General features: G+C 39.5%; 1 protein-coding gene across 3 annotated transcripts in view; it reads right to left on the bottom strand.

Annotated features, from left to right (window-relative positions):
* Positions 1–18,983, bottom strand: part of LOC109857578 (adenylate cyclase type 6) — a 56,442-nt gene that overhangs the window by 25,712 nt on the left and 11,747 nt on the right. For all 3 annotated transcript variants that reach the window (XR_002250518.1, XM_020434031.1, XM_020434032.1), the window contains exons 4-5: positions 17,268–17,481; positions 16,676–17,022 (exon numbers count right to left, since the gene is read on the bottom strand). Coding sequence is in view for 2 of the 3 variants with exons in the window: in XM_020434031.1 (XP_020289620.1) it covers positions 16,676–17,022; positions 17,268–17,481 (561 nt within the window). In the remaining variant the exon portion in view is untranslated. The remainder of the gene's footprint in view (positions 1–16,675; positions 17,023–17,267; positions 17,482–18,983) is intronic.

The following is an 18,983-nucleotide window of genomic DNA, read 5'->3' as shown; positions in this document are numbered from 1 at the left end:
GTCTTAGGGCCGTAGTGCGGTAGTGACACTTTTCCGGACATGGGTCCCTATACTCAAATGTTTTCTACTGTTGCACTGAATAACCCCTAGAAGTTTGATCCCATAGTTCTGAAACACCCTGTATATTATTTTTATAATATACATATTTTTTCAATACGTCGCGCGCGTATTTCTGTTCGAAATATTTGCGAACTCTGACAGAGGGTGAAACTAACAAAAAGAAACTAATAAAAAGAGCCAAGTAAACAAGGACACGTGTGAGGTAATAAATGTTCCAAAGTGACGTTTTTGTCGAACTAATTTCGCACAAATATTGGAAAAGAGATGACTCTTCCCGAGCGATCGACGAGTAAAGACTTTGTTAATTTAAAATTTAACGATGTGTCTGTACTTTTTACTTATGACTGTACTCTGAACCTGTAATTTGTCTTTCGTCTCGTTTATTTATTTTTTTTTTTTTTTCACAGAACTCTTTACGCATTTATAAGATTAACTGTCGACGCCACAAAGCGCGCAGGAAGTTTGAATAGGAAGCGCGCGGCAGGGTCCGCCTCGCTTCTCGATAAATATTTCTCACGAGGGTTCAGCCACCAACTGACATCGCCCTTATTTTTAGACCGTCGTGCCCTAACGTTCTCTCTCTCTCTATCTCTTTCTCTCTCTCTCGTTACACGATCCAATAAGCACAATGTGAAAGTACGGAGGAGGATTAGCGGCAACCCTCACTTTCTTTTTCACGCCGTGGTGACGAGACCACGGCCATTTAAGTGAGCGGTGGTGGCTTTTGTCGACGACGAAAATCGATGACTTGCCGGACTTCGACAGAAACGAAAAAAACATCGCGGCGCGATAAGAGAGAGAGAGAGAGAGAAAGAGAGAGAAACAAAATGCGAGAAAGAGAAAAAGAGGTGTGAGAATCACACTGTAGTCAGTATTCAAATAAGTTTGTGCAGCAGTTACTTATCGCGGCACACACGAAACTCGCGCTCGTATATTTATAGACCACGAGGAAATTTGTTACTAGGACGTGCAACACAACGCAGGCACGTGTCCATCAACGGATCTCGAGTTTTGTCTTTGGCAAATGAACACGCGCGCGCGCGCGCGCATAAAACTCGGCACATATAACGCGGAAAATGATAAAATCACCAAAACTCCTATTTTCCTCTTTATAATGTCGAGTTCGCGAGATAGTTTGAATCGAGATTCCGTTCAATTTGTGCTACGCTAATATCTTGCGAACGGGGAAAAAAATATAGCCGCGAGATAACAGCGAAGTTTTCATTTTTAAAACAACCGCGATATATAAGGAATATTTCTCAACTGTCTGTTTCTCTCTGCAAATGTATCACGAAATGTGTCGCTAAACTGCGTGATTTTATTTTATTTTTTTTTATTTATTTTATTTTTGCCACGTTATTGGAAAATTACACACTCAATTCTTATAAACGACAGAACCAATGGATACACGAGACGTTGTCGACAACGCGACAAGAGAAAGGTTAAAGGATTATATATCAGCTATGCAGTAATCTGAGAGTGATCGGGCAATCATCAGCAGCTAAAGTCGAGGCACGTGGCTCGCTCGAAACGAAAACGCGACGTTAAATTTCTCGCGCGAGGTTCTTTGAGGAACCGGAGGATTTCGTCGAAAGGCAAAAAGGCTCGTCCTGCTCAAAGGGAACGGTTCATTGAGTTAGCCGAGTTTCTCGAAGAGGTCGGCAATAAACTCGTATGTGAGCCGCATACAAGCGTCACTTTCCCCCTCCCGCCGGTGTTGCTCTCGTGCAGAGGCGGCTTCTTGTCTAATGAAACCCTAGCATCGTCGAGGTTATTATCGAAACACCTTGTACACGGTGGCTCGGTGTACCTCGCGCGCGTCGGCTCTTTGATCTATCTTCGTAGACTGTTCGCCAACCCGCCCCTTGCGAAGGGTCGGCCGACTTTCCGTCCTATGTAAATCTTCAAAGGGGATCCTGCGCGGAGAATATCGCTCCGGATGATCGTGTAACACTTGCTTGTAATCTTCTGCGAACGAATTTATTCGCAACCACCTGTAGGATGTGCCAGGGTGAGACACATCCCCTTTTGAAATTTCCGTCCGAGATATCAAAAAATTTTTGGACCGCTATATCTCCGGACATCTTATCTTCTTCGATTTCAATTATCTCCTTCAATTAGGAGAAGTTGAGTCGAGGTACACACGTACACACACACACACACGACCAACAGGTGTGTTCAATTATTCGGACGGTTACAGGCTTCGGATAGCCCTCGCATTACTCCGCGGTAAGGTATCTCGGACGTTTGCAAATTCGAGAGAGAATTTCAGGTCTCGTTGAATATTGCATGTCGGATAAATGAACTGCTCCTACATATGTATGTATATACATGTGTATGTGTGTGTATGTGTGTGTACGTTCAAGTCCGCAGGGATCGGTGAAAGGAGAAGAGATAGTCGAAATAATGGAGGTTGAATCTCCCGCGGGTGAGTCTAAAAAGCCCGCGCGGAAAAGAAAGAAGCCTTTCGCGTAATCAGTTGGGGTTGCCTTGCAAACTACATCGGGAACAGGTTTCATGTGCAACGAGAGGGACCGCGGTAATTGCGCATTACTCGCATGAACCCCGAGCAAAGGCAGCCGCACTATTGCTGCCGTAGAAATTTTCGAATGAGAACGAAATTTAATTTTTGAACGCGTGCAAACAATGCGCAAGAAAAAATATAGAAAAATGTTCTCACAGAAGTTAAACACGCTGTAGTTTTTTTCGATCACATCCGATCACACTTTCACGGATATTTGAAGAAAAAAAATATTCTGTTCGTGTTATTATTTTTTAATTTTGTTAAATAATAAATTCAAGAACTAACAATAGAATTTGTTGTGTCATTTGTGTCCGGAGAGAATTTTGCATCGATGACTCTTATATTGTCTACTTTGCTACACTTTTTACGTTAACAGCTCACTGAATTTGTCTTCTCGACGAACCAAGTGGCATTGAACGATATCTCATTTTTCATCGCTCCTCGTCCGTAATAACTTTGGCACAATGGCGCGCCCATTGACGTGTCTCGCGTATAATAATAACGACGCCGAAGACATCCGCGGAAATTGGCGGAAATTTTCCTACACATATATATATTGCGGCGGATTGTACCCAATTATCGGGTCGTTCGGAAAACTCGTGAATAAAATCAGAGCGGCTATACGAACACGGTTTTGCCGGTCGAATATGCATGTAACTCTCCGTACAGTTTTCACGAGGTTTTTCTCGTTCAATCATATTTCCTGTTCCTGTGCCCGAGAAATGGAAAATCCTCCCCTTCCCTCTTTTGAACACCAATTGAGTTTCACGATTTATACATCCCCCGCGTACTCTCGCTTCCTCTCTCTCTCTCTCTCTCTCTCTCTCTCTCTCTCTCTTTCTCTTCCGATATTTTTCTTCGCTCGAGCGAGTTTTCCGTCGCATTGAGTTCACAGCTTTTTATCGTAGTCGCTAAAAATTCTTCTTCGCGACACACAATCGCCGCGAATTTTAAATAAAAACGCGTTTCTCGTTGCGCCAAATTGTGTGACGCGAGCGAGAAATACGTCGTACCTGACAAAAAAAAAAATATTTCAATCTTTTACAAGCGAAATATACAACAAAATAGAGAATATATTCGAATTTGTATTATTTAACACGGGAAGGGAAAAAGAGTTTTGTGTAAAAGAACCAACGGAAAAACCCTCACCGACGACTGGGAAAGTTAAACACCGAGAACTACGAGAAAAGAGAGAGAGAGAGAGAGCGAGATGAGCGGGAAGCGCACAAACTGCCGCGACTTGTCGCTGCACATTCGGATTTCTACTACTCGAGCCCGCGAGTGCAGCTCGGTCGTGCATACGCGCGTTTTTACTACTGAGAAAGAAAGAGGCGCTTGCGCCGGCGTTCTCTTCCGTCGCATTTACGATTCCTTTTTCTGCGACAGAGATTTTTTTTAGTTGAACATATACACGCCTTTCTTGCGCAATTTCTGTAGCTTGTAGTAATAATAATAACAGTAATAATAGCAGCTTGGCCGCAAAAAATAACAAAGTTGCGAAACAAGCGGCGCAGACGACTTGTTACATCGCGAAAATTTAAGTGAAACAAGGCTAAAAAAATGTTGCATGGAGAGAAACATTTAGCTTACTTATAAAAATATAACTAACACAAACAGGAACGATTAGATTAACTCAATCAACTAATCTAACGACTAGTATAAAAATTACAAACAAAAATATCCAACTAGAAACAGCGTGTGTAACTAATCATAATCGATTCTCTCGATATTGAATGTTGCCACTTTTATCTCGACGCTGATTGGATGTGATTTCTAAGATGTGTTTCTCGATTAATGTCGTACATATCAAAACGCACGGAAGTGCCTCTTATACGCGAAATTCATGCGATTGAAAAGTGAGAAACTTTTCATGGAAATTACTCAAGAACGACTGAACCGATCACTTTTGTTTTAGCCCCATTAGTTTCAGACGAAACACTAAAAAAACAAAACTATTCTTGCGTTTTGTAAAGTCACATGACAGGGAGAAGAGAAAAAACACCACGTGACTAAATATATATATTATATATTTTATATATATTATATATATACAAATATTATATATAATATTATATAATATAAATTAATTATATATAAATTAATATTATATAATATAAATTAATTATATATAAATTAATATTATATAATATAAATTAATTATATATAAATTAATATTATATAATATAAATATATATATATACTTTATTATATATTTATAATAGTATATCTTATATTGTATTATATGCATTATACTATATATATTACGGCGGTGTCACTGACCTCGGCCGCGCGATCTTGGGGGGAGGGGGGCGGTCACTGACCCGGCCGCGCGGCCTTGGCGGGGTCACTGACCTCGGCCGCGCGGCCTTGGCTGGGTCACTGACCTCGGCCGCGCGACCTTGGGTGGAGGGGGTGGGTCACTGATCTCGGTCGCGCGACCGCGGCGGGGTTACTGACTTTGATCATGTAATTATAGTATATATATATATATAATATAATAATAAATATATGTATATACATATATATATTATATATAGATATTATATATAGATATAGAATAGTATATATAATATATATAATATTCTCTTTTTTACTTTTTTTCCTGTTACGTGACCTTACGTTAGTCACGTTTTTAAAGACATGTGACTTTAGTCACGTATTGTTTTTCTTCTCCTCTCTCTTCTTATTTTTTGAGTTTTATTTTCATGCGTTATTTTGAACATCTCTCATATGTATATTATATGTATTATATTATTTGTAAGACATACTAGCTGTCACACATCATCGCGATGACAAGTTGTGTTCACTGGCACGATACATTAAAATAAAAACAACAACAGCGTGCGCGTAGCCCTGTGTTGTGCTAGTGTGTCATTAAAAATTCCTAAACATAATAAACAAATAAACGATAGTTTATATAATCGAATTTGTTCAAAATAGTTATTAATTTTGCAATTTCGCGAACACAACGGTGCATGTGTGCGTTTCATCGATGCCAACTTCGAATTATCTGAATTTTGCGCATTTCCTATTGCACCGAACTTGAACACAAATTATTAAGCAACATTAATTACGATATATCTTCCGAGACTTTGATCCATTAAAGTCTTCTTTTCCCTTTCGTGTTTTTGTCGTAATTAAGTTACATAGTTGTCCGGCTTTTATAGAAGGAAATAAAATAATCTCACTGTTGTTTCTTTTGTGAAGAACGTCGTTCTTTCACCGTCGACGACGACAACGACGACGAGTCGTTTTACTTCGTCTGCCTTTTATCTCTTCCATCGGCAACGACTGCCTTTGTTTCTTTGAAATTCGCGGACGGAGTCGTGATTTTATGAAGAAACTCGAGGTCGTAACGATCCAAGTCGATCCGATTACACAGTATCGTGTAATTACGCAAAAGTACATCGATGGGTAACGCGATATGGCAAAAGATTGTTAATCATTTGTCGCTGAATCGAATAAAACATGATCTTTGTTCGACATAAAAACATCATCTTTATCGTTTTTATTTCTAGCAAATCTTAAATTTAACTTCAAGCCGCACGCGTATTTCTCGATAACTGTTATAATTAATTAAAAAATAATAAGTAATTACTTATCTCTCGAAATGATCAAAGTTGAAAAAAAAATCAAAAGTTTATCGTAACCGCGTGGAAATTTGTCAATTATTCGAATATTGCGTTTTCTCGCCGCGCAATAAACTTGGCACGCGAAACGTGTCGAATGAACTCGGCACGACGGTAAAGGAAGTCTCTTCTTGTATTCAATTCCCGTCATCCTCGACGTCTCGTTAAAAGTTGCTAATCAGCTAGCTGTTGCGCGCGACAAAAAAGCTCACCGTTTGTTCCTCGAGGATGAGACGCTAATGAACAACGCGGCCTCCTCGATTGAATGCGATTTATTGACGACTTGCCAATTTGCCGGGTTGAGGCAAAAAAAAATCAACAATGAACACCGCTCTCTCCTAATCCGATCTGTAGTACCTACGGTAAAAGAGAAAAACTACGGCGACGCGAGCTCTTGCGAAAAGCCACGATTAATTCACAAACACAGAGATCGGAACAAGAGTCTTCCCGTCTGTAACTTCCGTTATACGGCGCGTTGCGCCGCTCGTGCCAATTAATCGAACGCGGAATTCGTTTCCACGCTCTATTAGCCGGACGAGGAGATATTCCATCTCCGTGTATCGGAATTCTCGTCACACGCATATTTTTTCTCTCTTTTGTTTTTTTCTCTCATTCTGTGATCTTAAAGTTCTCCCGAGTTCTTCCCGAGCGTTGAATAATGCGGAACTCTTAGCGAAACGCCACTTGCGGACCGATGAAACTTGGAAATGTATATATATCTATCTCTGCTACTCGAGACTTTTCCCTTGCTGATTTTAAATTATTCACACGTTCATTCGTGTGTTTCTGGGTCCTTCATTAACTCTTTTCACGGCAACGCGTTTCGTATGATAAAACAGATTTTTAATCTTAATCTCATAAATATCGTTACTACGAGACATCGTCGAGTTTTTTTTTTTTTTTTTCCCATTCGCGTTGAACGTTGAAAATTTCACTTCACTTTGATTTTTCAAATGAATTAATATTAATTGCGAAGATTAAATTTCATTTATTTTATCATCACTCGCGTACAGTGTGCGTAAATGCGTATATTATGAAATATAATACGCCGTATAATACATGTATGAGAGGTGTCAGAAATAACGCATGTTTGAACATCAATCTCGAAAAATAAAGAGAGAAAAGTAGAAAAACAACACGTTACAGGGAGGAGAGAAAAAAACAATACGTGACTAAAGTTCTGTGACTTTAGTTACGTTTTTAAAGACTACCGTGCTTTTTGATACATAAAATGTCGTTTTCCATTGTGTTAATTGAAAAAAATTGATTAAGTTTTGCTCGAAAAAGAGAACGAAATGACGTAACTTTATAGGAAAACAAAACAAAAAAAAACAAAAACGTAACTCACTTAAACGTAACTCAAATAGGAATTTAGCGCCCCGTTGCGGTTTGTCGTACACGTACTCTGCACGTTTGCATATTATACCGTAGAGCTGTTTCAAGACGTAAAATATGTGACCAAACACGTGACTTTCTTTTTAAGTATAATAACGCGCGTGTTCTCTCGGAGAAAAGTATTTATATAACGATTTTCGCCCCCAAATATCTGCACGTGTGCGTTGCGCGCGTGACAGAATCTCTCAGATATATAACAAAAGCACATTTTCCCCTTCAGGAAAACCTGACGAGAATCCACTTTTAATCTTAATTATGTAAAATATTCGTTCGCAGAATTCACCAGAAACGAAACGATCTTCTGTAAATTCGCGTAAGAGAGAAATGTATTTATTTTTCCACGTGACCGAAGCAGCTTTTGATTAAGTGTTTGATGTTTAAATTTATAATAAAAACCAAACACACACCAATGAAATATAATTCCTCTGTCGATTCCGCGAATCGGAAAAAAAGCGCATCGAGTGCGCGCATTAAAAGCGACGGGCGAGTAAAAAGCGCATCGTCGCTAAGCGAGAAGAGTCGATTTTTCCACACATCTCCTCTACCGGCGATCGGTTTTTCATCAGAACGAACGCGAAATTACTACTCCGCGTATTTTATAACGAAACTTTCCGGACTTTTCATCTCGTGTTTTACCTCGATTTCGATCTCTCTCATTGAAAATAAATAAATCAACAATTTTGAAATGTAAATCAAACAAACGACACTAGCGATGCGAACTCTTAGAGTCTTAGACGCCGAAACTTTCGGATGTCGAGCGCTTTCGAGATTTCTAATTAAACATGCGCGCAAGCGCACGGTCATTATAAAAGTTGGCGAAACCAAGAAAGTGAGGTTCTTACGTATGTGTGTGTGTGTGTGTTTTTGTGTGCCGAACTCGAAAATGACCTACGGAGCTTCGCGAAATGAGTTCTCTCTGAAGATGTTCAAGAGTGAACGTCTGGGAAATAAAATCCGCGAGTTTCATAATTACGTGACGATCAACACAAAGCTCATTGCATCGCGGTGAACGCGCGTTTTTATCCATTTCGTAGAAAAACGCGCACGGAGAACGATTAAGACGAAGATTAAAGGTCAATCGTCGTTGGAATAGCCCATTAACGATACGAGAGTCGCGCGTCCTTAATTCTTCGCGTTCGTTCCGTCCCGCTGAAAAGACGTACGATATCTCGCGGGATTGTTAATCCGCGCGACACGCAAACACACACACACACACACACGTACACACTGTAAGTGCAAGCGACGAAATAAAATTTCCCGTGCAAACATACGCGCGGCGCGTGTATTGTGTCCTTTCAACGTGGAAACGGTAAAAGCGAACGCGCACAAACGAACATTTCCGTCGCGAAATGACTTTCGCGAAGAGCCATTGTAGTGTGTGCGGTATATTCTGTCTGGTTCTCTCTCTCTCTCTCTCTCCCCATTTTCTCCCTGCTTTCAATCGTCGTATCCGTCTTTGCGGTTCCGCTTTCGCGCGGTGTATCATCGCTTTCCGGAAATGCAACACATGTACGCGCGTGAAAATTATTTCGCACGCGCGCGCGCCCAGGTGCAACAAGCGTGTGCACACAGCGCGCGTTAATTACCACTTAATTTGTATAATCAGTTTCCGCATTACACACACTCTCTCTCTCTCTCTCTCTCGCGACGCGAAAATTTATCGTACCCAAAATTGCGCGCAACTGGGTTAATTTTCGCGATGATATAAATTTACGCTATGCGTTTTTGCTCGATCCGAAAAGAGAAGATCCCCCTTCGATTTTTCGGATCAAAAATAATGACACTAATAATAAAACATGTTTGTTCGAAGCGTCAATGTGAGAATTTCTCAATTTATCTCCGCGTCACATACGCGCGATTTACTAATAGCATTTTCCCGCGAGCGGTTCTTGGCTCTTCGGAAATCGATGCTAATTTCGCGCTCGCGGGATGAAAATACGACAGGACGGAGTCTCTTCACCGGATTTCTCTCTTTTTTTTCTTTTTTCTTTTGTTAACCTCATTGCCGCTCCCCGCTGTGATTTGAGCGTAAGAGCGTAAGCACTTCGGTCTAGCCTCTTCGTCGCTAGTTATCCAACAAAATCCCTCGACGCAGCCGCGACAGCGTGCTCGACAAAGCTTTTCGCCTTTTCCTTCCCGGAACACACACACAAACACACACATACACGTCTTTGCTGTGCGTCTCACCACGATCAACTTTGTGCGGCGTATAAAGCGCATAAACGCTAACCTAGTCTGGCCCCGTGAAATAAGGCTCTTTTGCATGCTTATTATCGTGGAAATCAGTTTTGAAAGAAGGAAGAGGGTAAGGAAGGCCAAAAACTCGCAGGGGCGTGTGCCTTCTCTATATACTCGTCGAGTCGCGCTTGTGTGCGGACCCGAGCTCACGAGACCGCTCTCACGACAGTTACTTGATTATTATTATTTTTTTTCTTCTTTTTACTATTCCGTACGTTTGCGCGTTGTTTCTACAACAGTGTGAAATTAACACCTCGAAACTGGGATGTGCTAAAAATATACGAGAAATAACCGACCCAACGACCTGACATTTATTGAAGAAATAACTTGTAACGAAGTATTTATACTGTGTAAAGTATTTATATTGCACGTGGAATCAACACACAGAGAGAGAGAAGAATCGTCGATGTTTAAAAACTCTGATATTTAACATCTTAAAAATTTACTTAAAACGTTTTGTTATGTTTATATATATTATTTGCATATCCAATAATTATTTCTACAATATAAATTCGTCGTCGGGAACGAATATTAACCTCGTCTAGCGTTTTCCCGATCATTTCCGCATAATTTCACCGATATAGTCGAGAATATAATTCTCGGCACCTCTTCCACGCGACACGTGGGAGCGCGATTGCTGCTGCAACAGCAAACTATATTTGCGTTGACGAAACGACGTCACAACGCAAGGTAGTTACACCCCGTAATCTATATTCGGGTCGAATTATTTTAGTAACAAAATCGATGATTAGCGCGTCTATTAAAACGCACACGGGTCTGAAAACCCTTCGGGAATGATTTTCATAGCCATATAGTTTTGCCGGGGGTCGGTCGTGATATAAGCCTGTGATATAAGCGGTCACACGTTGGTGAAAATAATCACGTCGCTGAATGAGCGTTCGCTCTCGGGGATGAATATTCCCCGCCGGAACGTCGTCTTATTTCACTTTTCACCATCGTATCCCGGCGCGCGAAGGTGAAGCGAGAAGAAAATTAACCGTTTTTTACAGAAGACACTTGAATACATAATCAGCTTCCGGACTTCTTTCGGCTTCTTTTTTTCAGTCTCCGGTTTATTAACTCGCGAGTAGAGACGCGCGACGAGACATGAAAAATGATTCCGCTCTCGCACCCCGATCGCACGCGCGGTACTTATTTCAAACGCACGAACCTGCGTTCCGTTTGAACATTCAACGTTGATACATTGACGACGTGCGCGACGAAACAAACGTTCGAGTGAAAGAGCGCCCCGGGCGCAACAACGAGAAAGAGAGAGAGAGAGAGAGAGAAGAACCGGAACTTATAATAGAAAACGGAAGAGAAAACGCGCGAACGTCTCGCTCGGAAAAATAAGGAGAAAAATTTGAAAGAGAAGATTCTTATTTCAGAAATTTATACACGGGTACTCTACGAAGTGCATTATTATACTTTCATGTATGAGAAAAGAACCTTGATCGCGCGCGACGATCTGATGTATCTAGGTCGTTTTCGTGACTCCGTAGATCCGATGTCGATGATCGAGTGTGATTGATCGAGTAACGTCATCGTTACTCGTGAGAGATGTTCTGGTTTCCCAGCAATCACGCAAAAATAACAAGTCGCGCGATAGCACACACCGTTTGAACAGTAGTTTTTTTTATATTTCTTGTTAAAAAAAAACAAAAAAATTGCTTTTGTTTCAGAAAATTTTTGTAATTGTCTTTCAGACTTGTCATTCTTTTTTTCTCTCTTTCCTTCCCTCTCTCTCTCTTTCTCTCTCTCTATCTACTTTACATGTTTTATCATCAGGAGACAGGCGATGAAGATGCACTTTGCGCATTGACATTAAAATTCGATTTTTTTTTCTCTCGCGTTCTATCGCGTCTCGTTTCTCCTTTGCATTTCGCGTCCTTCAATATTCACGTCGCGAAAAGACGAGCGACAGCAGTCGCCAACGTCCGTTTCTCATCTCTGGCAACAACAACGTCGCGCGCGCGCGCGCGTTTTGCCGTCATCCGCGCTCTCATCTTTATTTTTCGCGTCTTTAACTCCGTCTCGCTGCGTTCTGCCGTAAATAAACGAGCAGCTGGGCGACATCACGAATTGTCGCGTTTCTCTTTTCGCGTTTCCGGTCAATTAAGCGAATGGATACATCCCGCTGTTACACGCGCGCGCGCTACAAACAGGCACTCGGACGATCTTTGATCGCCGAGTGATCGCAGTCGAGTGTTATCGAACAAACAAATGGCATTGAATACAAACCGCGTCAAACGTGTTGTTAATAATCGCGTGACGCTATATAATGAAACGCGTGGAAACTGCCGATATCTGTAAATTATTTCGTCGCACTTTTTTTCTTTGTTTTATTCGCCAAGAGAAATTTGACGCATAATTCTGTTGTATACAATTAATAAATGTTACATTATTCATTTATTTTATAACACACGCGTCAATTATTAATATAGTAAAAATGACGCCGTTGTATTTTCGTTCTCGTGAAATAAAATTCGACGATATAACGCTCGTGTGTCTGTATACTTTCCGCCGGGCTTTTACCGATTACTTCGGTCGACCGAAGGGAATAAAGTGCATAAATATAGCACTGTCACGCTATCGTTATCGCTGCTGTCAGCAGTCTGCAGTTTCTTATTTCGGCATATTTTCCGTGCCTACCTACGTTTCACGATGTTTTACATGAAACGAGTGAGGGAGAATCTCATAAATCATTCATGAAATCTTGCTATCGATGCAATTATTATTCGATATCTCTCTTCGGGTATCAATGTAACAATATAATATATTTCGTGCGAGATATATTTGTTTCCGACACAAATATTGAAAAATACGTATCCCGCGCGACTTACATACCTTGCGAAAGAACAAAGCGGATAATACAAAAGAGCTTTGTTATTCGCGATAATTAATGTATTCGCAAAGGAAATTCATTCCGATGGATTTTCGTTCTCTCGGAAAAATATATTACATATTACGCGATATCGAATATACATGTCGTTAGTATCCACGGACGGAAGAGCGAACTTCTCTTTTCCGCGACGTGAAAGATAGATGAAACGGTGAGAATAGGTAAATCCGAAGAAAAAAAAAAATATATATATATATATATTGCCGCGCGCCATTTATGTAACATCGCTAACAATGTATCTATTCTCGGTGATCCCTTCCTCCCACTCCGTTTTTTTTGGAATGTCTATAAATTTGAATGACACCTTAAAAGCTCTCCAACTCTTGCTTCTTGTTTTTTGTCATTATTTTGTTTCGATGTTTCACATCGTTATTCAGTGCGTGCTCTATTGTTTGTTTCAATCCTTTCTTTCGCGTTATTATTTATTTAAAAAAACACACACACGCGTATGTATATATGTATGTAATAATCGCGTGACGAAAATATCAAAATTCTATTGCCACTCCCGACCGAGTAGAAATAAATGCAATTTCAAGTGACGTTCGGCCGATAGATTCGGGATCACAAAAAAAAAAAAAAGTAATTTCGGTTTCGAGAGTCTCTTTTCTACGGTTTGTTCGTTGAAGTAATTCATGTGAAAATGCATTTTGCGCCAAGTATTATGAAGAGCGCGCGCGTGCGTTTATGCGTGTGCACAAACAGCGAGATTTCGCGAGCACGCAGGCGTTCCGCGGATTCGCGGATTAGCAAAATGATTATAGGGAGCCGATAAATCCCGAGAATTCGTGCACAGAAAACTGGTATGTTACAAATTGGAATAATTATCGATGTGAGTGCATCGGGTAATGGATTCATTTCGCGCCGAAACGTAAACGCGCCCTATTAGCCCTAATACATATTTCGCGCGTTAAACATATATATATATATAGAGAGAGAGAGAGAAAACACGAACCACCTCTCTCTCTATCTCTCTCTTTATTAATTTATTATATCTACGAATTGCGCCAATTTCATAAAGTAAATACATTAAAGCTAGAACGAAGAGAACGTAAAAAATTAAAAAAATTATTTATCTGTATACGCTCTCCTTGTGTTCGGATTATAATTTTCGAAACTACCGGCACAGAAAATTATCTCTTTTTGTTCTCATAAAGGAGAGAGATAAAAATTAAGAAACTTTTGTTGTCCCACGGAGTTAATTAAACACTAATTACAGCGAGCGAGCATCGCGAGGCAAACTGGATTTTCTGCAAACCTTTACCTGAACTTAGTACTCCGATACTCTATGTTGTATAATTTTGCGAGAGAAAAAAAATACTGGCTAATAAGTCTCGCGTGCGTGTATATATACATATATATAAAATACATAAAATGATTGATATGGTTGTCGCGCGCTCTTGGTGTACCGAAGGAAGAAGTGCGCACATTCCATCACGAACTTTATTTACATTAAGTAATTGTACGTCATCTGTATTACCATGAAAGCAAGTTTTTGTTTCTTTTATAAATAATTAAAGAGACAGAAAAAAAAACTCGGATTGCACGCGAGCAATGCAACTTGTCGACGTTCGCAAATCCGAACGATCGAAACAAGATTATAATAACGCATCAAAATCCGTTCCGACAAACATCGAGATCCGCTCTAATTAGACTCCCGATTCTCTGTTTGCCGGCTATTTTCGAACAGCGCGTCTCTCGTTTCGGACATTTCGCGTACGCTTTGTGCCGCGCGACCGTTAATAAATAGATGCGAATCAGTCACCGGATATTGCAACCATATACTTGGCGCACTCCAAATCGTTTCTCGCAACAATGTATATTGATTACAACAGAACAGATTAAGCAAGTGCGCTGTTATTCTCGCACCAACGCCGTCTGCAGTACTTGATAATCACAAAGGACTAATGTCTGTCAATTATATTTATACATGTATACATATATGTGTAAACATGTATATATATTACAGCGATGTTTTTGATGTTGCGTGCAAATACGATTGTCTTGTCCGTTGAAAAAAAATTAAAAATGTAATTAAAAGTATAATTAAACGTGGAAATTATAAAATCGCGAAAATATTGCGTTGTTTCTCTCTCTCTCTCTCTCTCTCTCTAACATATATCTGATAAAAATAATTCTACAACACAATCTATTTGTATGATATGTGATTCGCACAATTCTTCATAAGAAATATCACAATTGTCTACAAATGTTTGAATGTTGCAAAGAAAAATAATAAATCACATTTATGTCTTGTTATACAATATTGTGTAACTTTCGAAAAACGTATAATAAAAATTGGATTTTCGCATAGAGAAGTTGTAGATAGATAGCGTACAGACGTAAGAAACAATTTTCTGAAACTTCTTTAGTCTACGCTCGTAAAAACTTGTACTCTTACGTAAAAGTTATGGCAAAAGAATAGAAGTAAAAAAATACGCAATTACAAAAAACTACGTTGAGAAATTACGATTCTTTTCACGAGGACCAAATACAGTTCCTCAAACTTACGGCATTGTTGAATTCTTTACGAAATAAACGGTTTGTCAAAATATAAACGTGCGTCAAACGCGCAACAAATTACGTACGATAAAAACTACAAAGTTTTACGACGAAAACAAAATTTGAACACAAAGAAATATGAATGTGTCGAATGTTATTTATGTAAACGCGAAAAATATAAAATATTCTTTTTCGAGTTACGCTAAATAATATATTTGTTAAATAATATCATGTCCGCGACGTACAAATTCGTATGTTTATCGAACACAATAATGTTTAATGAAGAAATAGTATAAAGATGAAAAATCGTTTCCTATAAATATATAAAATGTATAAAATATAACTTTGATTCGATGTAATAATTTATATTTCGATACGCTGCTTATTTTGTAAACATTCAAAATGCCGTGAGTTTTGAGAACTGTCTGTGAAAAATCATCATTTTTTTTTTAATTTCTGTTTCTTGTTGCGCATATTTTTTTTTGTATTTTTTATCATCTGTGCGACTTTTTTACATCGAGTTGCAAGAAAATGCGGCCTCGTTCCGTCTAAAAAAAATTTATAAGAATTTGTCAAGTGGACAAATTTCGCAGAGCGAAAACTTATAAATTGTAGTAAGTTTGATATTTATATACGTATTTTTCGCGTGGTTAGTCGTCGATATATATTTTCTTTTGGTTAAAAATTTTTCGAAGAAAAAACTTTCGGAGAGTGATGAAGATATCTTCACCGAAAGTTTACGACGCGAGTGTGTAGCGGTAAACAAGGATGTTCAGCAATGTTCGTTACAGCAACATTCAGCTATAATTCTGCAGCAAACACGTACCCTATTTCGAAGAGACAGATGTAGATCAAGATCTACGCGGCTGGCATACGTATTACGTCGGAATTATGCGGAAATGTGCGGATTTTCAGCTTCGTGTAACGTTGATTAATTAATTTCGTGGGGAGTGCAACAACCCACTTTTGCCGTATTTGTTAAGCGAAATGCAACGTGTGTGCAAACTCGATAGCTAATTAACGCGAAATCGGCAGGTTAATCGTACGTTGCACCAACGCGAAAAACCATTCACATCGTGTCGAACATTATAGTTTATCCGATTATGAGACATTCGCGTTGTGTTGTCAACCAATCCGAGAACATTTCCGAAGAACGAAACACGCACACTCTCTCGCAACTTCAATACACATTCACTAAATGTTCCAATGACCAGACAAGTATTAAAAAAAAAAAAAAAAAACAAAACACATATTTCAAAAATACCCAAAACATTAAGAATTGTTATGTTTCATATTTACACATCTGGTAATTATTTCTCTAATAAACGTCCGGTCATTAGTACCGGTGTCGTAGTCACTGGAACAGTTATTTTTGTCTAACGGAACAAATTATATTGCACAAAATGAGAAGTCTGCTGAGTGACTTACGTGCTTCATTATGGATGGATAATCCTGCGGATAGAGGATCAAAGCTCCGATGAGATGAACGACCGAGAAAATGATGCCGGCTATGCAGGCGTGTCTGAGTCGAATCGGCAGAAGCGCGTAGGCCATGTAGATGAAGAAACAGACTACCAAAGCGGCGGCGAGAGGTCCGCCGGTCCGAAACTGTTCCTGCTGTTTGGCGGACGGGGAGTCGCGGCCCACCTCGGACAACGGCGCCAGGTGAATGCTCAGAGTCACCTGCAGAGCCAACAGAGTGACCAGCACGGCGCCGCTAACACCGGCCAGCCATATTTCGTTCATGCCCGGTCTGGAGATGGCCGCCACCAGAACTGAAAAGAAGAAAACCAATATCTCTCGTGCGAATCCCCTTCCCTGAGCTTGCGCCTCAGTAAAAAGAAATCCCTCGTGGGATTCGCGCGAACAAGTTAAAGAAGCACCAATTCACCCGGTGTAATTCACATCGAAGGTTTTTCTCGGATAATCAACGTTTTATTTATCTAGTTTCCAATTTGTATTTTCGATGTGACGTGTAAAATTAATCGGAAGGAGTGAAAAATTGCGAAAAATCTCTTACCGGCGTAAATAACGATGCAGGCCACCAGCGTGACGGCGAGACAAAGATTTTCGGGTCTTTGTAGCAGCGTGAGGAGCGAGTGTTTGCTGGTAAGCGTCAGTTTCACGATAAGTAGTAGGCCCAATGCAAGCGCCAGACCGGCTAATAGACCGAGCACGTGTGTCATGTTACTCTGATTCATGTGCAAGAAGTAGCGTTGGTATAGCATTTCGACCTGAAAAAAAATAACACACACACACACACACGACCAAAATTGTCGTGTCTATCCATTTTCGGCGAAATAAGTAGAAAACCACGCGTCATATGTGACACGGGTTAAATGCGTGAACGAGAGAATTGTATACAAAATAAAATTGCGTTTGCGCGAGAAAGAGATAGAAACCACAAAACGTATATAAAAAAAAAAATACAAAAAAACATGACAGACGGATATCAAAGAGAGTCTTGTGTTGCACGATTTTAATTTAAATTTGTTGTTATACTCGTGCAAATTGATCGGCGTGAAACTGAAACGTTAAAAACAGTGATAGGACGTGATGTTCAATCAAGCGGAGGAAAAGCGGATCAAAAGAATCGGAAAGAATACGCACACGTGTATGTCGCGCGGATATTCGCAGATGAAGGCAGTTGCGTCAGATCGTTAATAGCGGCTGTTAGTCGATAAAAAATATTTTAACGAAATATCCAGTTTACGTATCGACTTGTGCACATATTGTCACGTGTGCGACACGTGTAGGTGTCTATACAAGGTGTTAAAAAAAATAAAATAAAATATTTTTCTTTCTTTTACTTTGTCTTATTAGAAAATATACAGGATAGACACTAAAAATTTTAGTCATTTTGAACATATTTTCTAATAAAGCAAAATACCAGACGTGTTAGTTTTTTGTATGAATTATAATTTAAAAAATTGAAATATAACGCAAAAATTAAATTAAAAGTGTTAAAAAATATCCCTTTAAAATATTTTACCCTTTTTTTAAACCTTGTACATGTCTACGTACCGGAATCGGGCTCAAAAAATGTACGTGCACAAATATATACGCGGCCGCGGAATATCTCACAAAAAAAATTAATTATTATACCGGTCGATGTGTTACCGATTGGTTTTCCGCACTCGTTCGTACGGAGATGGATATACGCGTAGGTAGGGTGGTAAAATGTGCACCTGTCTGGATCGCATCACGCTAATTGCATCGCGAGGATATGCGCGCGGAGTAAAATCGACCGTGCGGAAGCGATCGTACAAAACTTGTTTTTGTATTTCGTTATAGTTTTTTGAAGGTTACGCGAAATAAAATTCGTTTTTCCTACCCGATAGAAAACTCTGCGCTCGCCCGCCGTATATTTACAGTCGTGTTGTATTTTTTGAGACACGTTCGCGCGACCGACGATATTTAATATTATAATTAATGAAGAGATTTTTGACTACGTGTATTTTTAATTTTATTTTGTAACCATCTCAATTTATTTGTTACTTAATTTAAATATATATATTGTCAACTGATTTATTTTATTTTAAATTTATTTGTTTCATTTAAAATTGTGGATTCGCAAGTGTGTACACGTTGTATTTAATTTTTTAACTTATTGCATTTTTTATAGAGCGAGAGCTCGTCTCTCGTTCTCTACTTTCCACGATTTTCACGTGCGGATATGACAACCGGGTTGGTTCGCAATATTCAAATGTTACAAGTGTTTGGAATAAGAGAAGAA

This window comes from Pseudomyrmex gracilis, unplaced genomic scaffold (assembly GCF_002006095.1).
Source record: "Pseudomyrmex gracilis isolate BER0280 unplaced genomic scaffold, ASM200609v1 scaffold_164, whole genome shotgun sequence".
Lineage (NCBI taxonomy): Eukaryota > Metazoa > Arthropoda > Insecta > Hymenoptera > Formicidae > Pseudomyrmex > Pseudomyrmex gracilis.
The sequence above is the reverse complement of the archived record's forward strand: the minus strand, read 5'-3'. Positions and strand labels throughout refer to the sequence as shown.